Here is a 22,156-nt window from a genome sequence, read left to right on the forward strand (position 1 = left end):
ATAAAGATCCTTGTTAAGCAACTTAGGAATTAAGATGAAAAGCATATGCGCTCTTCAGCAACTTAGAATTTTAGGTAAGGTCATCAGTTAACCCAAACGACTCAATAACTTGGGAAAAAAAGAGCAGTTATGGTAGGTAACACATATTAAGTGAAATCCACTATATTTCTTTCTCTTTCCACCGAAGAGAAATCCAACCCTTAAATTCTCTTCAAAACTATTTTAGCTTACGATGTAGATAGGCTTGCTCCAGCCCTTAGTAATAACCTGTGCATATTTGATCTTCCATCAACTTGTTCTAAAGAGGGCGTGGGTGATGAGAGATAAGTTCTCTTATTTTGTTTTTTGTTTTCTGTATACATGTTCATTTTTGGAATGACAGATATCACTTTCCATTTAAAAGGGAAAAAATACCTTGTCAGGTACTTAGAATGCTAATAAACTCTCGTGGGGTATGTCATAGGTAAGACGATGCAAAATATCATTCATAAGTAGAGAAAGTTTCCAGATTTTGAAAGGTAAAAAGAATATTGAATTTGCGCGTCAATACTCGTAAAACGATGGGTCCTCAAAAAGTGATACTACTGTCCCAAGAAACAAACAGAAAGGAAAATGTTTGTTCTACCAAAGAGAGTTAGATTTAACAAAAAACTAGTCTGTCACAATATAACAGAACCAAAGGCCAAATCCACTTTGGGAGAAGCGCCATCACTCGATGCCCAAGAGTATATCGAGTTGGCCTCACTTGTGCTTAATCAAAAAAAGTAAAGGACGTGTGTTCTAGTTTCTTGTAGGGCTAAACAAGTCTTTGGATGTTGTTAGGAGTTATATCCAGGTAATTAATCAGAACCGATTCAGCCATATCAAGTCGAGTATTACAGGATTTGAAGAATAAGTTGATTGATTGATATACAATAAAAGAATATGTATACGTAAGAAAAAAGTGAAGAGTACATTATCGTGATTTGTTGACAGACCAATACAGGAAAGGGCACTCTTGTTGACTACATAACACTGACATTACATCCTACAGAAAAATATTTGTAAAATGGTACCTAATTGGGCAGCTATTTAACATTAATTAAGCCAAAAGAGAAAAGGGAAGAAATTCATTTTCATCTTGCCAATATACATATTATTAATTTATTTAATTTTAATCCCATTCTCATTTTTTAACCTTAAGATCTCCCACCTCCTCCAACTATACACAAACAAGCTAGATATCTGAACTGAAGAACTAATTAGCTCTTCTGGGCACTCTTGAGGCTCCGTACTGTCATAACAAGCTTTTGTCTCTCACCTTCTACCTCAGCAAATTTGAGACTCATTTCTAAGTATCTCTCTTGCATCTCTTTCAGTTCCATTTCCATTGATTTGTTTTTTTGCTTCAATGATCCTAACTCAGTTAAGAGCTCACAAAAATTGCTGCCATCTTTATCAATCGTGAATTTTCTCACTTCTCTCTTTGACAAATTCATATCACTGCCATGAACAAAGAATAAATCAGTTAAACAAGTTACTGAATTATCAAGGTTACAAGTAAGAATGCCATATACAGATTGAGCAGCCAATGTCCATTAGACTGATACTAAACTATGCCATGATGTGAGAAAAGAAAGGATAAGGAAGAAAGTAGTTGGACCTCTTGAAGGATGACAATGCAACCGCATTTTCTTCGGAAGAATTTGTTGTGCCGTTAAGATGCTCAACTGCACTTCTTACTCCTCTATATTCATCATTTAAAGTTGCAATACTTTTAACCTCAGCAACCTGTTTGAACAGCATACCATCATAAATATATTGCACAAGTACAATAAAATAGCAATTCAATTCGTAAATAAAAGCTAAATCTAGAGGCTAATTAGAAATAAGTAAGAATTTCTTGTTGCCATTGAGGCATTTGAAATATTTGCTAATGATCAGAAGGCCTAAAGCATTTCATATATGTTTGCACATTTCTGGCACCTTGCAATATGTAGAGATAAAGGATTATAACCTTTTGCAAAGCACTACTCTGATTGAATTCTTCCACTCTCTTCTCCAGCTCCTCAATTTTGTCTTGGAGTTCTTTTTCCTTCTTCAAAAATGAGGTTGTCGATGTTTCTAAAGCAGTTTCCTTTGATTTTATCAAGCTCTGCCATCAACAACCGATTGTCACAAGTAAATTACACTTTAATACCAAGAAAACATGGAGAACTTAAAAGTAAATAATTGTAGATCAAAACATAAATAGAGGGATTATCATTTGAATCAAGCTCTCCATCTACAGACTACTAGAATTTCTGCAAGTTACCTCAAGCGTAGTTATTTTCTCCCTCAGAATAGCCATTTCTTCTGCATTTTGAGGGCTTGAGGAAGATCTTGTATTCTTTGGAACAACTCTAGTTCCGTCAGGAGGTGGTGTACATCCCTTATTATCTTTGACCTTCTTCTCAATGTTGATTAATGCATTGTTTTTCTTCATTAAGTCACCCTTCAGCTCAAAAATTTGCTTCCTAAGCTTTTCTTTCTCAGCTTCATCCTCAAAAAGAGAATGTCTTAAACCTCTGTATTGAGCTTGAAGTACTTCCAACTCCGATTTTAGGTTCTCAGCCAATGTCTCTTTTTCATCCTTGAGATGAGTAATCTTATTTAGTTCATCCAGAGACTCCTCTGCTTCCTTCCTCAATAAAGCAATTGTATCAACTAACTCATCTCTTTCTTCAATTCCCCTCTGTATTGGAGTCTCAGACTCCTCAGGTGATTTCTTCATAAGTTCCAAGTCGGTTCTGAAAACTTTTTTCTGCTCCACTTGCTCGGATAGGCGCAAAATCTCTACTTTAAGCTTTTCATTCTCTGCCTTTAGAATCCGCATCTCCTCAAAAAGATCTCTACAAACTTTTTCTTCAGCCTTCTTCTGATTTTCAAGTTGCTTGGACTTATCCTCAATTTCCAACAACATCTGTTGTGTCTTAACTCTCATTGAATCAATTTGATTGGAAAGTTCATTCAGTTTCACCTCGTAATGTGCTTTGACTGACTGAGGCTCTTCTTTGACCTTCTGTAACATTTCTTTCAGTATATTATTCTCTGCACGCAGTTCACTTGCTTCTGTAAATCCTTTCATGGCAGCCTTCTCATTTGCGACAAACGTAGACGTCATTTGCATTGATAGCCTTTTAAATTCCTCTTGAAGCTTTTCAACTGCATTAGCATTTTTTATTCTGGTCTTTCGCAAAGCTTCCTCTGCTCGGATGGCTCTTTGCTCCTGCTCAACTTTGTCCTGTGTTACAGCATTTAGATCAGCTTCAAAAGATTCCGCTTGTTTCTCCAATTCTTCTTCCAATCTTCTGATATGGGATTCGAGTTCATTAATGGTAGCCATTGAATCTGAAAATTCTTCTGACTGTTTCTTGAGTTCAATTTCAAGTCTCTCAATATGAATTCTGGTCTTTTGTAAAGCTTCCTCTGCGAGGATGGCTCTTTGCTCCTGCTCAACTTTTTCCTGTGTTACAGCTTTTAGATCAGCTTCAGATGATCGTGCTAGTTTCTCCAGTTCTTCTTCCAATCTTTTGATATGGTATTCAAGTTCCTTGATGGTAGCCACAGAATCTGAGAGATCTTTCAATTGTTTCTTGAGCTCAAATTCCAGACTCTCAATATGGATTCTGGTCTTTTGCAATGCATCCTCTGCTTGGATGGTTCTCTTCTCCTGCTCAACTTTGTCCTGTGTTGCAGCTTTTAGATCAGCTTCCGATGATTGTGCTTGTTTCTCCAATTCTTCCTCCAAACATCTGATATGGGATTCAAGTTCCTTAATGGTAGTCATAGAATCTGAGAAATCTTCGGATTGTTTCCTGAGTTCATTTTCAAGACTCTCAATATGAATTCTGGCCTTTTGCAAAGCGTCCTCTGCTTGGATGGCTCTTTGCTCCTGCTCAGATTTGTCATGCGTCACAGCTTTTAGATCAGCTTCAAAAGATTGAGAATGTTTATCCAATTCTTCCTCCAATCTTATGACTTGGGATTCAAGTTCCCTAATGGTAGCCAGAGAATCTAACAAATCCTCCGACTTTGCCTGCTGCTTAATTTCCAGACTCTCAATATGGGTTTCAAGGTCATTTGGTGCTGCTTCAGGAGATGTGCATTCGTACTGCAATTTTAACTGGTCTTGCAGTTGGCTCTGCTCCAACTTATATGCAATGTCATGGTTTTCCTGTTTCAGTATCTCATAGTCAAGTGCAAGCTGCTCCATCTGCATCTCTAATTCATCTTTGTCTCTCCTATAGATCTCTATTTCACCATAGAGGTCAATAATCTTTTGCTCAAGTATGTGTCTCCCCTTAATGTTGCTGTGCTCCTTAACGATATCTTCCAGGACTTTCTGTTCTTCATCATCATCTGTTTCATATTTGGAGAGATTTCCCCTCAACTCTTGGAAATTTTTACTGAGTCTGTAATTATTGGAAACATTACATACTTCTCTATTTTTCTGCTCCAACATTCCATCTAGATCCTGTACAGCAAGAACAAGTTCAGCATTTGATTCCTGCGTCTTCTTTAGTTGTAGCTGAAGATTGGCATTCAAAGCCTTTTCATAATTTAATTCTTGTCTAATTTCCTCAACAAGCGTGCGCAGATCACCAGTTTCCAACTGTTCACTGCTTTTAAGTTTGGCCTCATCCATACGTTTGTAAAAAGACCGAAGATTCTCACATTCTGTCTGGAGTGCATCTCTTTCCTCTTTCAAGCTAACAAGTTCTTTTGAGAGCTCGTGCCCTCTTTTGCTTTCTTTGACAATTTGTTTCCGAAGAGTCTGTACTTCCAAGTCTGTCACATCCACCTGCCTTGTCAAAGCAGAAAGCTCAGCCTTGAGTCTTTCAATCTCCCTATCCGATGCCTCTTGAGACCGTTCTCTTGGAAGGGCATCATAAGAACCATTTACCAACTCATCTGCACTCAAACCACGTTCCGAATCAGCTGACCAGTCCCAGTTTAATCTTGGGGGTTCATCAAGTACTGACGTTGAAGTATTTTCAGAAGGTTTCGGAGGCTCTGAGGTGCGGGCAATACATGAAACCAAACCATGTGGCTTCTGATGGATGTTATTATTTCTTAGTCCAAGATCTTTGGGAGTATCAAGTCCTGAGCTGCTGCCAGAACTGGACAATGTAAGATCAGATCCGCTAGATGTCCTACAATCAGCATTGAATTCAGTTCTAAGGGTAATTGCTTTGGAAGAGACATCCTGAAATACGGAGGAAGAGTAACTTCGATCATTTGCACATACTTTATAGCAATTACGGAAAAAGAAAAAAAAAATTGACCATTTAAGTTCTTGGAACTGGAAATGGTTCTATTATGACATTCAGAAAATTTCAATTATGAAAATATGATAGCTGTCAATGGGAAAACTCTTCGCAATTAAGTGCGCGCTTAACTACCCGAGAATGACCAATTAAGTTCTTTGAATTGGAATCGGTTGAATTATGACATTTATATAATGTCAATTATGAAAACACATTAGTTGTCAAGGGAAAAGCTCTCCGCTATCTTCTGCTAAAGCGGAGACCTAACTGCCTGGTGCCTAAGAATGTTTCATGTGCAAACAATAGCAAAGGAATAAATTATTCACCAACCAAACAGCAAACACCCCCCCCCAAAAAAAAAAAAACAAGGGGGGGCCTAAAACAAGAAACTTGAAAGGGAAAAATGAATACAGAGGCTAGGACAAGGAAGGGGGGTGGGGAACCCAAGCCAACTGACTAAAAAACTTACCTCGGCAGAATTACTTGCAGGACTTTCATCCGCATCTCCATTAATTAAATAGGTTCTCAAGGTTCTATCTTGGGATTTTGTTCTGGATTCTTCGCATTCCTCCTCTTCTCTGCATGTGTTATCCATCAAGAAAAAGCCGATCACCTAAACCTGTTGAGTTTAAATAAACTCTTTAAACTAAAAGCAACCAGAACATACCTTCTGTCGTCATTTTCCTGTACCCTCTGTATTGATACCTGCCCAATGATCAAAATATCAAATTTACTGAAATATATACCGTACATTAGTTAATTTTGCTTTTTCCTTTTTCATGATAATATGTCTATCATAAGGTTTCCCGAAACTTCGGAGTAAAAAGGTAAGAGCAAGTACTAACATGCAAAACAGCATCACATTGAGAATTCTTGATCTGAAGAGAGAGAGCGGAAGGTTTCGCGGCCTCAGCATAATCAGCGAAGTTAATCGAAGCTTCCCCAATGGAATTTGCTTTCCTTAGTCCCTACAGAGTGATAGAACCCAGTTATATCTCATTCTCACATAAGCAAAGCACTCGGGTTTGAGGGAGAGATAAATGCTATACCGTTGATATGACAAAATAATATATCCTCTCATGGATCTTCCCAGTCTTGGGGTCCCGTGTGAATTTGACTGTTTCGTAAACCGGATTTTCCCATCTACAGACTCCATCTCGAACCGCTGTTTTCTCTAATCTCGTCGTTGGCTTTTCAACGTCCTCCGGAATTATAGACAATATCAATGCATTTACCCCAGATTGCAGAACCTGGCATCAATCTCTGAGCCGTCAATATAAATTCTAAGGTCTCAACCCCACCACATTGTGCAAAACCATTGGAATTCAGCAATTACTCCAGCACTTGACTAGAATTTTCAGATATTTATAGAAAGGGCTATAGGATTTTTGCCGCTTTTTAATTATATTTCTTAAGCACACTGAGAAGAAGAATCCGCTTGCCAACCAAGGCCGTGAATCATAGAAAGCTCGTCGACTCTAAACTGATCAAAATTATGAATGATTTTAAACTCGAAGAGAAAAATTAAAATGAAATTTTATTGGCAGCCAACAGAAGCCAGAGGGCTTTTTATCACCAGTAGACTGCGTTCAATAATTGTAGCAGTTACAATTGCGATTATCCTTCAACAGAGCGAGCTCAGAGTGAGTCAATCACACTATCGAAAACAAATAAAAGCAAAATCCCAATGCCTCTTACGCTACCTGACTAGCACGGAATTGTAGCTTGAAAACAGCTTTGATTCTGTGCTTCTCGCTCCTCCATCTCGTCGACCGGAACATTTTCGCTCACTCCTCCGCCAACTCACCTTCACATGCCACACTGACCCCGAAAACGCGGTTCAATAGCATGAAAAGATTCAATCTGGAAAGATAAGCACCCTCATTGAACTGGATTCCGACGAAACGCCGGTGAGTACAGTTCCAGCCGTGGCCGGGTGACATTTAACACATCACGGAGTTCGGTAGCTTGATATCCACAAATGAACAGCGTAAGGCAAAGAGAAGATGGAGGAAATGGAGAACACAAAGGATTGAAGGCAATAAAACTCATGCGCGAGCTCGAGAATTGAAAGCTTGCAGAATCAGTAGATCTGAAGTAAATGGTATTTCTGTCTAACTCTGTCTTCTTCGTTCGCAAGAGTCTTTAAGAAAGATGATGACACATTGTTTGAAAAACGAATTTAAAATAGATATTTGCATGCGTCATATATTTTTATATTCCAAAAAAATAAAGGAACAAGAAAGAATCTTTTGTTCTGCGTATTAATTAAAAAAAATGTAAAACTCATTTAAAAATAATTAGGTGAAAATCTATATCGTTATTTTATATTTCGGTCTCTATATTTGGTGAAAGGATACATAATTACATATGGTGAAAAATTAATATTAATTAATATTCATATTAAATTAAATATAAAATCGATAAGAAAATGCTTAAATGGAAAAGAAATAAAAGGAAGTGAGCGTCATGTTTGACAAAAGCAAAGGTATGTGCCTGGGCATTATGAATTTTCCTTTATATTGAAAGAAATTAAATAAAATCCTGGGAGAATTAAAGGGATGTCAAACGTATTCCAGCACAATCATGGCTTGCAAATATAATAAGTACCGATATATATTTATATATATATAAAAGAACCTTTTTTTTTTTTTTGACTTGTTGTATCATTGGATTCTCTTGGCATCATAATCATTGTATTTGCTTGCTTATATATTCAACTGCATTAACTTTTGTGAGATTACGAGGAGGATCAACGTGTAAAGCTACAGTGATTAATATATCAATATATATTTGTTTAATATTCTTCTAGAAGATTAATAAATACTTCTCTAATTTTATTTATAAGGTTGTTTCAGCATGTTTCACATAAATTAAAAAAAACTTCAAACTGCATTAATTTTTAATTAAAATATAATAACTTTTCAACTTTACTTCTATTTGGTATATGTACCTTTTAAAAAAAATATCTACATTATAATAAATAAATAATAAAATAGTATATTTATGCCAAAAATTTAATGAAATCACTTATAAATAGGACTAAGAAAAATTTTCTTTCTTTACTTTATAAATAGGACCAGAAGTTTCATACAAAAAAAAGGACTAGAAGAGTATATTGAAAATACAAATTTCTCAGACATACTCTTATTTAATAATTAGGTGGTGGCATTTAATAATTGATGTCATTAATAAATACTTATTTTAATGAGTGCATAAAAAAATTTTAATTAACGTTTTGACAAGAGGTTATTTCTTATACTCTTCTGGTTCTATTTATAGGGAAGAGAGAGAAAGTTTTTTTTGTTCTATTTATAAGTCACTTTATTAAATTTTCAGTGTGAATGTAATATTTTGTCCTTTATTTATTAAGGTGTAAGTAGTTATCTTTTTTAAAAAGTATATATATTAAATATGGATAAAATTAGAAAATTGTTATATTTTAATGGAGAGTTAATACATTTTAATGTTTTCTTTGGTCTGTATAAAATATGTTGAAAATGTCATATAAATAGGATAAGAGAAGTAAATAGGATTAATATTTCAAAATATATAATAAAAATTTATAATATGGTGCCCCACTTACAAGTTATGATTATAAATATTATAGATAATGTCATCATTTTTTAAATTTTACATAAAATAAAAATTATCTGACATTTTTTAATATTTTCCAATCATTTACAAGCACTAGTTTAGAAAAATAATATATAACATATATAAATTCATTTTATTTTAATTTGTTATCATCTTTATTAAAATTATATATAAATACAATTTTGAGAAGAGCATTTGAGGTAGAAAGTCGTAGCTTTGTCGGTAATATCGGGTATTATATGGCGACGAAATGCTACGGACCTACTGGTCGGACAATTATTAGGCTAAAGTGTTAAAGTAGAGAGAAGAATTTTGTGAAATTTTTAATTAAAATTAAAATTAAATTAAAAGCCAACGGTCGGCTACGCTTTCCTCCATAATTTCTGCCGCCTTTTTTCTTGTTGACAAATATAATTTCTGCCTTATCGCTTAATATCAACATTAATAATAGTATGATGAAAATGACATTTTAACCTTCACAAAATCTCTCTCACACACACACATATCATTATGATAATGTGATGATCAATATATCACGTCAGTCCATCACTCAAATATAAAGGTATGAAATATTAGTTGAAACTTTTTTTAATTTAAAGAAAAATTAATTTGTGAGTCTTATTGTTTCGAACTGATTTTTCACTCATAATATGTTAATTAGGGATCATGTAAATTGTAACATCCTAAGTTTTTATCGGGTTTTAATAGCCTCTTTTGGGTTGATTTTGAGGATAGATTAGCAATTTAATCTTGATCTGGGTGTTTGGGTTGAATTTGAGGTTTGTTGGAGGAATGGGTGAACGTACCCCTCTCAGGGTATGTTTGCCGCGGCGAAGTAAACTTCGCCGCGGCGCACCGGGAGTTTCAGAGGGGAGTGTCTTCTCAGGAAGGTTTGGCCGCGGCGAAGTTTGAGTTCGCCGCGGCGAAGTCAGGTTTTCAGGCAAGTAATCCCTCTCGGGATTAGTTCGCCGCGGCAAAAGTTCGCGATTCTATATAGTCGCTGGAGGGTTCAGTTGTGCGAAAATTAGAAAATCTGAAGGAGGAGAGAGGAGCTCTGCTAGGGTTTCGGTTTTGAGGCTTGGGAAAGACATTTCTAAGGATCCATTACCTCAAGTAAGTGATTTTAACCTCTAATCTTCTTTCTTTCTTGAAATTCCATGGAATTTATGAGGATTTTTGGTGGAACCCTAGGATTTTCTAGGTTGTGATGGAATTGAGGTTTTTGACCGATTGTTTTGAGTTTAATTGATTGCATTGGGTTAGTTTAAGTATTTAATCGGTGTAGTTTCCTTGGATTTAAAGAATCTTGAATTTTTGGAGCTAGGGTTTATGGAATTGGATGATTTGGGATTGAAGATGATAATGTAGAGATTGATTTTGAGTTTTGTGAATTGGGTTATGTTAAGGAGGATTAAATTGGATGTTTAATCGGTTTAGAATTGTTGTTGGAGCCTTAATTGCTCAAATGGGATGTTTCGGTGTAGAATTCCATAATGGGTCCTTGAGGTTGTGAATCTTAATTGATGTTTAAAAAGGAATTAAGGTGTTAATGGATTGGTATGACCTTGGAGTGTTGCCTTGATAGTTATACCCTTTGAGTTGGGTAGAGTTTTGATGGGAGATAGGAATTTTGTGTCCTCAAGTGTTGTTTTGGCCACATTATTAGTTTGAAAGCTAATATATGATAGTTGTGTGTTTGTGTGCTTGTGTAGACCGGTTGTGAGTCGTGGTGGTGCACGAGGCCACATTGTTGGTTTGTTATTCCTTGCTCAGACGAGAGGTAACCACTTTCCAATCCTTAGTACTTGCTTCTGTGGTATTGTGAGTATATTTGTGTTTTGTGCTCCAAATAGTAATTGTGTTCAAACTATATGTTGTATATAAAAAGGGAAAACCATCTTGTGGGGTTTTGATTTATGATGAATGCATTTTTGGAATTGTGAAAGATATGCCATTGAATGAGGTTAATTGTGAAATGATTATTACTCTTTGATTATGATTTGAGCATGATGCATGATTTGGGATTTGGTGAGAGTTTGATAGTTACTACCACGTGGTAAGGCCTCCATTAATGCATGATGGTTGGCTTAGTACGTCCCCTATAGTGAGGGATAGGCCTTTTGGCTCCCTATGTCCCCCAGAGTGAGGGATAGGCCTTTTTATGGCTCCTTACGTCCCCCATAGTGAGGGATAGGCCGGCTTCGGCTCCTGAAAATCCCCCAAAGTGAGGGATTTGGTTAATGGGAATTGCATCATTTCACTCGCATGATTTATTGTGGCTATCTTGTTATTATATTACTTGTGAACTGCCCCACTTGACACCTCACGAGCACCTATTTAGTAGTACCTAGTATTGGAAAGGTTGGTTACTGGGACTTTGTCTCACCCCGTGGTTTACAATGTTTTCAGGTGAATTTTCTAGGCGTGCGCCTTCGGGAAGAGACGCAGAGGCTTAAGCTTGGTTAGCTTTAGGCCTCTAGCCTTGGTTTATGTATGAATATGTTGTATATTGCCACAGTTAGGGGTTTTTTGTGATATTTTGATTGTTAATCTATTGTAAATTGGAGGATATGTTACCTCCTTGTTTTAGTTGGCCGGAGGCCATTGCTATTGTTTTATGGAACTTTGTTATACCTGGTGGAAAACAAATTGGATGGGCTGATTTTTGGATGTATCTTGTTACCCGGGCCGGAGGCTCGGAGGCCCAGTGGATTATGATTGAATGGATTATTTCAGTTGCATGCAACGGTTTAAATGTGAATTCAAAATTATGCAAATTTCTTCCTACTATGGTAGTTCATTTAACAGATTTTCCTTTTCTACCATAGTAGTGATTTTATGATGAGTTATAATGTCTTGAGGTAGAGGGTTTTTACATAAATACTGATCAAGCGACATGTAATGCCACAAAATACAAAATTAAAAAAGTCTTCCAAAAATAAATGGTGGGACAAAATGCTTTTATTGCCTGCATGAAAATAATTACCATGCTCCGTCTCTTTGTATTTATATATAAAATCCATTAAAAAAGGCAATTTAAATGTGTGTTGAATAAAATCACATCATCAACTACTAAGACGTTTCTTTTGCGAACTAACAAATTATAAGGTATAGAGACCAACACTTATAATTGAGAAAATTATAAAAATCTAATAAAAATTATGCAGGACCTACTTAATAATTTTTCTTAAATAAAATTAGCAGACATTTTTTTACTTTGATTTATTTTAACTTCCCAAATTGTCTTTATAATACGTTTATAAACAAACAAACCTTTAATTATTTCAATTAAAATTGAATTTACTTTTATTTTCATTTTATTATTTTTATTATTCAGTGTATACTTTTTTTGCTTTCATATTTTTATATATATATATATATATATATATATATTAAAAGATACCTCATAATCATACAAACATCACACTTAGAGATGCGCGTTTGTCCATCCCCCACCCCGGCGCCTTGACGCGTTTGCCCATATTGATTTGTACGTTTTAAGTATTTCTTCAAAGTTTATATTTAAAACAGAATCTGTTTAAATTATTGGGTTGAATAGACATATAATCTTTGATTAAAAAAATAAAGTTGTGATAGTAGTTAAATCAATAAACAAAATTGAAATTTAGAATAAAAATAAAAGTTGAATTGAACAACAAGAACATGCTTTATCTCACTAGGTGGAGTTAGCTATACAAATTTTATGATATTATTGTGTTCTTTTAACAATCAAATTTTTAGATAAGTTATTAAGCAAAATTGAACTTTAAAATAAGATAGATAAATGAAATAGAAAGTAAAAAAATTAAAAAAAAAAAGGTAAGTATTTTCCATTGTTTATTAAATTCTATAGATTTGGAAGTTTGAGCATATACAGCAATTGTAAGTTGTGGTTAATTAGTGCTGACTGCTGTGTATATACAGACACTTTTTTTTCAATTTGAAACAACACTCCATGTATAATTCTATTGATTTTTCCTCTCAAAAGGAGAAGTAATACTGTAGATTAAAAAAAGAAGCCAAAATCACCAAAAATGAACATGTTAACGAAGATACACTTAATTGAATCTCACAATATGTGAATTTAATATATAAGTATTAGGTATCAAGTAATTGTATTAAAAAATGACCAAAATAAAAGAGTGAACAACAAGTATATATATGATCCTAATTTTAAAAAGGGAAAAACAATTCAGGGCCATGAATTCTACACAGATCATAAATTAGATGCTGAATATTATAAAGTGTGTCGCCCACTTATGACAAGAACTTTGGAACTAAGTTAGGCATGTTAGAGTTAATATAACAAATTGAAGTAAATAATAAAATACATAATCCCGACATGAGTAGCAGTATCGCAGTACTTAGGTTAGAAGTTACAAGGATATAGCAAGATCTTGATTTCTCACTTGAGTTATGTAATCGTTAAATTTGATTATCTAGTTAGGATTTAATCCCCGATTATGTGTAAAGAGAGAATCTTATAGCCAGCATTAAAGCTCCTTTAAAAGGTTTACGGTGCGATGGATTAATTACTGCTATTGGTAACGGATATCCTATGTTCAATCAAAAACATTGATTTTCTAAATAATTTTAACTTTGTTGTGGACTGTTAAATATTTTCAAGATTTTTCAAAATTATATTTTCAAAAAAAAATAATGGATTATTGAATGTTCCGATCCATAAGTTAAATAAGTCAAAATAATTTGAGTGCGCAAATAATCATTTTCTGTTAATTTATTTAACGATTTTAAAAACTAAATTTGACTATATTTTCAAAACTAAAGAACTCACACAAAAGTTGATAAAAATTAAAATAAGTGAAAACTTAATTAAATAATCAACAAGACATGCATAAGCAAATTCTCCTTAGTTAACAATTAATAATACCGAATATTAGATATTTGTGAAAATAAGTTTATAAATCATAAATGTTCGGATATTAAACAGTTAAAGATTCTGTTTTTCTAGACTTTTGTTTGTTAGATGAAAAGTACATGAAATTATTAAAAGTTTTGAGAGGAGAATTTCACATTTAAGAAGCTTAAAAGACGACAAGTGGTTCCTAATAAATAAAAGAGGACAACATACTTTAGTTTTCACCAGCGGGTAAAAACTATTATTAAATTGCTGATTGCTGATCAAGCATTTATTTGTACGTGCAATAGGACAAAAAGGTCATTATGGTACTTAAAAAAATAAAATGAAAAATGAAAAAAAAAATCAAGTTACAGATACATTTGTTAGATCCATGCTTAACGTAACAGAGTAGGAGCCTCAGGTTGGCTTTGGGACCACAAATTTACATCTCCCATCTACCAAAACTTACTAGAATATATCAATCATATGTCCCTCTGTATACAACGGCCCAGCATGATCTCTATGCATATACTACCTTCGCTGCTAGTTGATTAATTTAAGAAGATTAAAAAAAGAAATTAAATTAGTTATTTGTAATAAATATGTGTTGTCTTTCCTAAAATATCATTGCTAATTAAGTATATTGGTTAGAATTACTATTATTAAAATGACTATTTTGAAAAAAAATATATAAATGTGAGAGACAAAGTGGATTGGGGTCTTATATTTATGACCAAAATAAAAGTCAAACAAGGTTTTATATTAAGGACCGAAGGTAGTACTACCGAAACTAAATACTCCTCCTATCCTTAATATAAGATGTATTTAATTAATTTAATTAGATTAAAAAATCAGATAAATCAGTTAATTATAAAAAATATGATATATTTTTACCAAAACACCATAATCATTTTTTTATAATACCCCTTCATTTCCTACTTGATTATGGTCAAGAAAGTATCAATAAAGATAATTTAAAAAGCATTAATAAATATGATAAATAGATCTTATATTTAATATCAAAATCAGTTCAATAATTTTTTATATTAAAGACCTGAGAAGTATAACAACTATATAAAGGATTTATTTTGATTTTAAATATAAAATCTTGATTCCCATAGTTTTTAAAATTTATAATTTTTTTTTGGCTATGTATAGCTATCCTCTTATTAGAAACAATTCTACTCGAGGCATTATCAAGCACTAAATATGGACATTTCTTCTAATAGAGATTTGAACCTTGATTCTTTATGTTGTGAGGGAGTAGCTTATTCTACTAGACCCAACCCCATCACATTATGAAGGACTACCCTATTCTACTAGACTCAACCCACATTGAAAATTTTATAATTTTTATCCAAAATATCCATATTTATTGACATATTTGGGGCTCCCAATCAGGGAATGATTCCAGAGGGTAGTTTAGAAAACTAAGACGCGTTTATTAAAAATAATTAAGTTCACTATCTTAATTGACTATACATATTGAAGTGGTTTTTATTGAAAGATAGTTTCAAATTTAGTATAATTAAAGAAGATATTTTAGAAATATATATATATTTTTTATATATGTCTAATTTAACTAATTTTATTAATCTCTGTAAATTAGTTATTTGGTTTCTATATTTAAAACTAGAGAGAGGATAAATTTTGGTGTTCTTAGACTATTTTTAAAATCTAAACAGTAATTAATACAGTTTTTTCAAAGAAAACCCTGAAGAATAGTTATTTAATGAGTGGTATTTGTGGAAAGATGAGAAAATTGTAGAGACATCAATTAGTTTTTTTCAAGGGAAAATTAGGGAGAGGAACCTAATGGCAATAATATTTACGGGAAAAAATCTTAAAAATTGTATTTATGCAGAAGGACTAAATACTAAAATATAAATTTAAAATTACCAATTTTTCCTTAACAAAATCCCATATATTATGTCTCACCACATCCTATAAATTTCTTTTTTTTATAACAAAATCATTAAAATTTATTTAAATTATTCAAACTAATTAGAATTACAAAGTTACGAAACAATTATAACTAATTAAATTCAATTCAATTAATAAGTAACACTAATTAATTTATTCGTCCATCCTTTTTTAAAACAATAAACTCTTTTTTGGGTCCTAAATAATGAGCCGATCAAAATCATATGGTTGAATTAAAAATTTAAAAAAGTGATATCATAATAAATAATATATAACTTATTCATAATTAATAAGAATACAAAATATCATGTAGGTTTAAACTTGAATTTTCTTACTCAAACTATTATAACTACTTTTATTATGACAGATATTTATTGATATAATGAATTTCTTATGTCATTTTTTATTTTAAATTTTATTAAGTAAGAGGATTCAACTTATTCAAATAAAATAATAGCATGATAGGGATAAGTAAAAATATGGAATAATTTTTTTTCCTATGAATCGTAGAACTTTACTGTCCTACAAAAATTATTAATTAAAAATAATAGAAAAATAAATTAACTAGTGTTGGCTATTAATTTAATTAATTAGAATCTGTGTCTCACTTTGAAATTTAAATTAGTTTGAATTAATTCAAATAAATGGTAATTATTCTACTAAATGGTATGAAAATTATAGGAGGTGGTAAGAGAATATAGGAGTTGTGGTGTGAATAGGGGTGATTTCAGTTTTTTTAAGTTTATATTTTAATATCTGGTCCTTTTAAATAATTAAGGTTTTTAAGATCTTTTCTAATAAATATCATTCCCACCTGGTCCTTCTCTCTAATTTTTCCTTTTTTCAGTTCGTATAAAATAGGAAAATTTGTGTTATACTAGCAGAAAGGAATGGAGGGAGTATATCATACGATCATATCCATTACTATTAAGTCAAATTTAAATAAGTTATCAGATTAAATTGAAAGTAATTTTTCCAATACACATTAGGCATTGTTCGTTTCTTGTTGATATATTGACCTTGCATATATGGGAAAAAATAACATATGAAAAGATGTTTGGAAACTCTAAAAAAATACTTTTTAAAAGTGTTTTTATGTAAATCGAAACAAAATTTTTTTTATATACTTATTTTAGTATATCATAAAATTATTTTTAAAATAATAATTTAGTTTTCATTCAAACATCTTCTAAGTCAAATCAAATCCACTAATTAGGCAAATAAATTATTGTTTACGAGACAAATTAGCGTTGAGACTTATTTTGTGCGAATGCAGAAATTGATTACCAGGACTGAGGAGCTTGATGGACCCAAAAATTTTGCAAGAATGATATAAATATATATTTGCTAAAAAAGGATATAAATATATATAATTAAGATATAAATATTATTATTGTTATTAAAATTGTGAATTTAACCATAATTATTTTATACAAGCTAAGTTTCGATATTTAGGAAACCTGAAATGGGGCCACTTAAGTTATGTTGAAATTTTTGAACACAAGAATTAAAAAATAATAAATTTTTAATTACCTAGAATAGAATAATCACTTAAAATAACAAAACAAATTACTTAATGGCACCAAATGACTAAACATCTCTATTAAATCTTCCCCAAGTATGTGGTTATAAATTCGAACCATCTATAAAGAATGCTAAATGCATGAGTTAAGATTAAAAAAATTTAGGAAACACTCCACATTAGTCACTCCCGTACCAAAAACCGGAACTATATAATTAGTTATTTGTAAGAAAAAATACGTGTTTTTTTTCCTACAGTGGTCATTTTGCACGGCAAACTACTTTCTTCATGAACAACATCTTAATAGGAGATTTTAAGAAAAATTATAAATTTTAAAAAGTAAAATAAATTGAGATTTTATATTTAAAAACAAAACCAACTTATCTCCTAACTCTTATATTTAAATATGGATGTGCAAAAACCTAGTAACCCGGTTCAATTCAAGGTGGCCTGATTAAAACCAGATAAGCAAACTGGTAAAAGCAGACCAAATTGAACTAGACTAGCTAGTCAGGCTGGACAAGTTTTGAGACCAAGTAGTTAGACCTCCTTAATTGGTCTAGTATGGTCTAAGTGATTTTTTTTTTTCAAAAAAAATATTTTGTAACTAGAATGTTGTTTTTTTATAGGAAAATGACCAGAAAATGACTGTTGAAATTTGAAATGACAAAATGGGCATGCAAATAATTGAAATCACCAAATGGGCCTGAGGTATGAATCTAGAATTATTACAATTCGGTGGAAAGACTAAAACACCCCTAAATATCTGTGAACTCATGAGTTGAAACAAGACACGCAAAAGAGAGAGAGTGGAAAAGAGGAAGCTGGAGCAAGAGTGAAAAACTGAAAAGAAGAAAAAGGTAAGTAATTTTTTTGTTAAAAGGCCACTATCGTACTCCTCCAACTATCACCACTCTGCAAACCTAATTTATTACGGTGGATTTTGCTTGTGAGCAAGTTGGTTTGTAGTAAAAGAGAGGTTGAATGTGGGTATTACGTAAGAGAGTCGAGGTTAATGATGGGTTTGGGTTCTTAACTCGCTTTGCTGCTGCATACTCGAATGGGAATGGGCTTATGAGTATAGAGGGTTTAGATGAAGAATTTGACTGGTATGAGAGAGTGATGCATCGGAAATGGAAAAATGGTGGCAACTGATAATGTGGGTATGGAGTTTGAGGGCAAACAATAAGTAGGACGTGGTCAGTGCTGTTAAATTCATTAGTGGAATTGTCAAATCCTATATTTAAGTTGTCAATGGACGAAGTGGGTGTGTGCATTTTTTGGGTGTTTCGGAAAGTAAATGAAATTGATTATTGGGGAACTAAAATATTGATTTATGCTTCTTTGCTGCAGGTTAGCAAGCTTTGATGACATCTAACATTGGGTCTAATATTGAGGGTAATTTTTTGGTGTGAATGGAATGACTTTTGAACCCTTCTTAATTTTTTTGAAGAAGGATTGATAAGTAGGCTATCTTTTTTGTAAATGATGTTAATTGGGTAGGATATGCTTTGTAATTTAAATGACAAGAAAACATTAGGTGGTAGTTTAATGTTAATGTTAACTTGTCATTTGAATATAAGTTATATAGCTTCTGTCATATGCTTACTAGTTTTTGGTAAATATTGTCACTTCAGTGGTCAATTCCATTATACATGTAATAAAGTCTGAATGTTAATGTAAACATATTATGCTGCTTTTCAGGTATACTTGTATGTTATTTTGTCAACACATTTTATCATTTGTTTAATTCTCCCAAGGGAGATGGTGGAAGTTGCCAATAGGCATGACTAGAGTGGTTAATTTGATTACAAATGTTATTATTCACATTACAAATATTGTCATTATCATTACCGGGGTAGTGAAATTGGCTGAAATTAGATGTTACTTGGATTTGAAAGAAACGAGTTGAAATGACAATAGTGAGATGGTAACTCTCATTACGAAAGTTGTAATTCACATTACAAATGTTATGATTATCATTACCGGAATAATGAAATTGGCTAAAAATAAATGTTATTTAGGTTTGAAAGAAACAAGTCACAAATGGCAATAGTGAGATGGTAACTCTCATTATGAAAGTTGTAATTTACATTACAAATGTTGTGATTATCATTACCGAGATAGTGAAATTGGCTCCAAATATATTTTACTTGGGTTTGAAAGAAACGAGTTGCAAATGGTACAAAAGTAGTCACTTTCATTACGAATATTGTTAATCCCATTACTTGTGTAGTGAAATTGGGTCCAAGTAGATGTAATTTGGGGCACAAATAATCGAGTTCCGAATGCCATCACAGAAGTGGCAACTTTCATTATGCATGTTGTAATTATAATTACTTGTTTAGTAAAATTATCCCAAAAAAGATTTAAATTAGGCCTACAAATATCATAACATACAACCTACAACTATAAGTCAAATATCTTGACAGTATCTGGACATTGCTTTCACAAGTACTAATTGCTTAATCTACTAATCTTTACTACTATCACAGATGTCATCTTTTGGTCAGTGTGGTGGCTTTATTTGATAAAAACAAGCTCAATGTTTCGTCACGTTTTGAATTGAGACTATGATTCACTAGCCACCACATGAAAGCATAATTCCGTAACTTGAAACTGATTTTTCAGTTTCTATTTTGAGCTCACAGGCTATAAAACAATCTGATTCAAACAGCACAACCATGATTCACCACTTAGAGACATAAATCATTATGTCTATATCAGTTTTTAATCTCTAGCTCTTCAATCTTTAAACCAGCAGATTTAAAAGAAAAAAAGGAAAATCAGTTTTATGCCTCGATAATTTAGTTCCACTAGCATCAATTCACAAGCAATGACCCACATACTCACACACATACAATTATTTTACAAGTATAGAATCAGCTTTTAACCTTCAAAAATTTCAAGTAGATATAATATATAATCTGTAAATTATTTTCACTTTCAGAACATGCTAATATATAATTTAGATTCATTAAATAGTCTCTGAACACCACCGTATTAGCTTTTGAATTTCCAAAACTTGAATCCCGCAACCTCAAGCATCAACCTCCCCAGCAGCAAAGAACACACACATGCTTGTAAGATGATATATCGTGGCAAAGATAAACAAATTCCCATGATTTTGACAACTCAGAGAACTTCAAGAATATTGATTTCAGAATCTGTAGACATCCTTTATTCATTTAGCATCAGAAAACACAGTCCCCAAATGACAACCGATTAAACCCCTTCTGAAATTTAAAAAAACTCGATCTTTCACCCATACCAAAATCATAAACACACACATATATTATATCTTATAACATTACAGCAGCACAACAGTCAGAGGAAAATCTCATTAGGCAGTGACTATGATTCAGAGGAAGGGAACAACTCGAATAATACGTACACACACAGAAGCAGCAACCCCTTCTTCAAACTTCACAATTCAAAGCAGTCCAAGCACCGATTAATATAGCTATAAGTTTTAATCTACCTTTAAATTCCATTTTAAACTTTTACCATTGCTTCCCCCACTTTAGAACCAAGATTCGCCGTTTTTCCCAAATAAAACCACTCTAATCAGAGAAGTAGAAGACGGAGAGATTTTAACATAATGGTGATAGTTGAAGGAGTACGATACTATCATTTTAACAGAAAATTTGCTTACCTTTTTCTTCTTTTCAGATTTTCACTCTTGCCTCAGCTTCCTCTTCTCCACTCTCTCTCTCTTCTGCGTGTCTTGTTTCAACTCATGAGTTCACAGATATTCAGGGGTGTTTTAGTCTTTCCACCGAATTGTAATAATTCCAGATTCATACCTCAAGCCTATTTGGTGATTTCAGTTATTTGCATGCCCATTTTGTCATTTCAAATTTCAACAATCATTTTTTGGTCATTTTCCCTTTTTTTTATTTATTGTTATTTAATATTGTTAGAAATTCTTATAGATTTATGATTAAGTCTTAATGTTTTGAAATGATTTTTATGTGATTATAAGCATTTTTGTTGTGCTAATTGTGTTTATTAGTATAAAATCTTAATTCTCATAAAGGGGAAAACAAAACGATATTAAAATCCTGGACCACCTGAGGTTGTGCTGGATTGGATTTGGCCCACTAAAAATGAAATACCTTTTTTTTTTAAAAAAAAAAAGGGTTTTGTAGGGTAGGGTAGCTGTCCTCACTCTAGATAGTTTGTCCCCGATTGAAAAACTTCCCACCTCTATAGTCGGGCTCCTTTAATTTTATTTATTTTTATAACATAAAGAAGGTTTGAAATCATCTTAATTTTGATGTAACTAGACTTCCAAAAATTGATAATATAGATTAGAGAAATAGTGTACGTGAAAATAATTAATAAGAAAGTTGCACGTGGAAAGGTAAGAAGGTGAGGCTTAGATAGGAGGATGTGGACAAATAGAATAAGAATGAAAATGAAGGTTTGGTTTAGCTTTTTTAGTTATAACTTGGCTTTAAAATGTGGTCATCTGGACGGCGTAAGGTAAGGTGACCTCAACAATATAGTATAGTCAAGATCTACTTGATCATTTGAGCTCAATCTCTAAGTAAAGTTCAATTTTACTATTAAAATTATATAAAATTATGTGCAATTTAAATGTTAATAATATATTTCGGATTTTGACAAAGACTATATGATTTTGTCTATTTTGAAATTTATGTGGAATTATCTGAAATGTAGAGCAGATTATATAAGTATATCATGAATGTCATAAAATTGTAAATACGTCTCTTTTCTGTTTTTCAAAAGTACAAAATGTTTTAGAAGACAAACCGATTTAAATTTAACAAAAGTAAAAATTATGCATAATTATTATTTTTTTCTTTAAATAATTTTTGAAACATAAATTTTAAAAATTGTTAATATACTCTCATATTAAATATTGTGTAAATTCAAAAATTAAAACTATCTTTGCATCATTTGAGCAAATTAAAATTATATGTGTAACTTATTCTTAAA

The 22,156-nt window shown here is 32.3% G+C and overlaps 1 protein-coding gene and 1 long non-coding RNA gene across 2 annotated transcripts; one reads left to right on the top strand and one right to left on the bottom strand.

The window, feature by feature from the left end:
• Positions 1 to 883: 883 nt before the first annotated feature.
• LOC114759722 (myosin heavy chain, striated muscle) lies at positions 884 to 7,418 on the bottom strand. Its single transcript, XM_028948957.1, has 9 exons — positions 6,992 to 7,418; positions 6,338 to 6,538; positions 6,134 to 6,256; positions 5,956 to 5,993; positions 5,758 to 5,866; positions 2,294 to 5,227; positions 1,997 to 2,134; positions 1,643 to 1,770; positions 884 to 1,482 (listed from the first exon to the last, which is right to left on the bottom strand). Exons 1-9 carry the CDS (start codon positions 7,067 to 7,069, stop codon positions 1,242 to 1,244), a joined length of 3,990 nt encoding a protein of 1,329 aa, XP_028804790.1. The 5' UTR covers positions 7,070 to 7,418; the 3' UTR covers positions 884 to 1,241.
• Positions 1,994 to 20,343, top strand: LOC114759723 (uncharacterized). The gene is made up of 4 exons (XR_003741947.1): positions 1,994 to 2,056; positions 5,241 to 5,245; positions 13,873 to 13,879; positions 20,331 to 20,343. It is a non-coding gene; the product is annotated as an uncharacterized LOC114759723 (long non-coding RNA).
• The last annotated feature ends 1,813 nt before the right edge of the window (positions 20,344 to 22,156 follow it).

This window comes from Neltuma alba, unplaced genomic scaffold (assembly GCF_004799145.2).
Source record: "Neltuma alba isolate B1F8T4 unplaced genomic scaffold, ASM479914v2 tig00010885_pilon, whole genome shotgun sequence".
Lineage (NCBI taxonomy): Eukaryota > Viridiplantae > Streptophyta > Magnoliopsida > Fabales > Fabaceae > Neltuma > Neltuma alba.

Bases quoted from the DNA above. Each gene is read 5' to 3' on its own strand.
- LOC114759722 (XM_028948957.1), bottom strand. From the start codon at position 7,069: ATGTTCCGGTCGACGAGATGGAGGAGCGAGAAGCACAGAATCAAAGCT. The intron at 6,257-6,337 runs GTATAGCATTTA...ATCACTCTGTAG, and splicing joins ATTATTTTGTCATATCAACG to GGACTAAGGAAAGCAAATTC. The intron at 1,771-1,996 runs GTTATAATCCTT...CTGTTCAAACAG, and splicing joins AGAGTAGTGCTTTGCAAAAG to GTTGCTGAGGTTAAAAGTAT.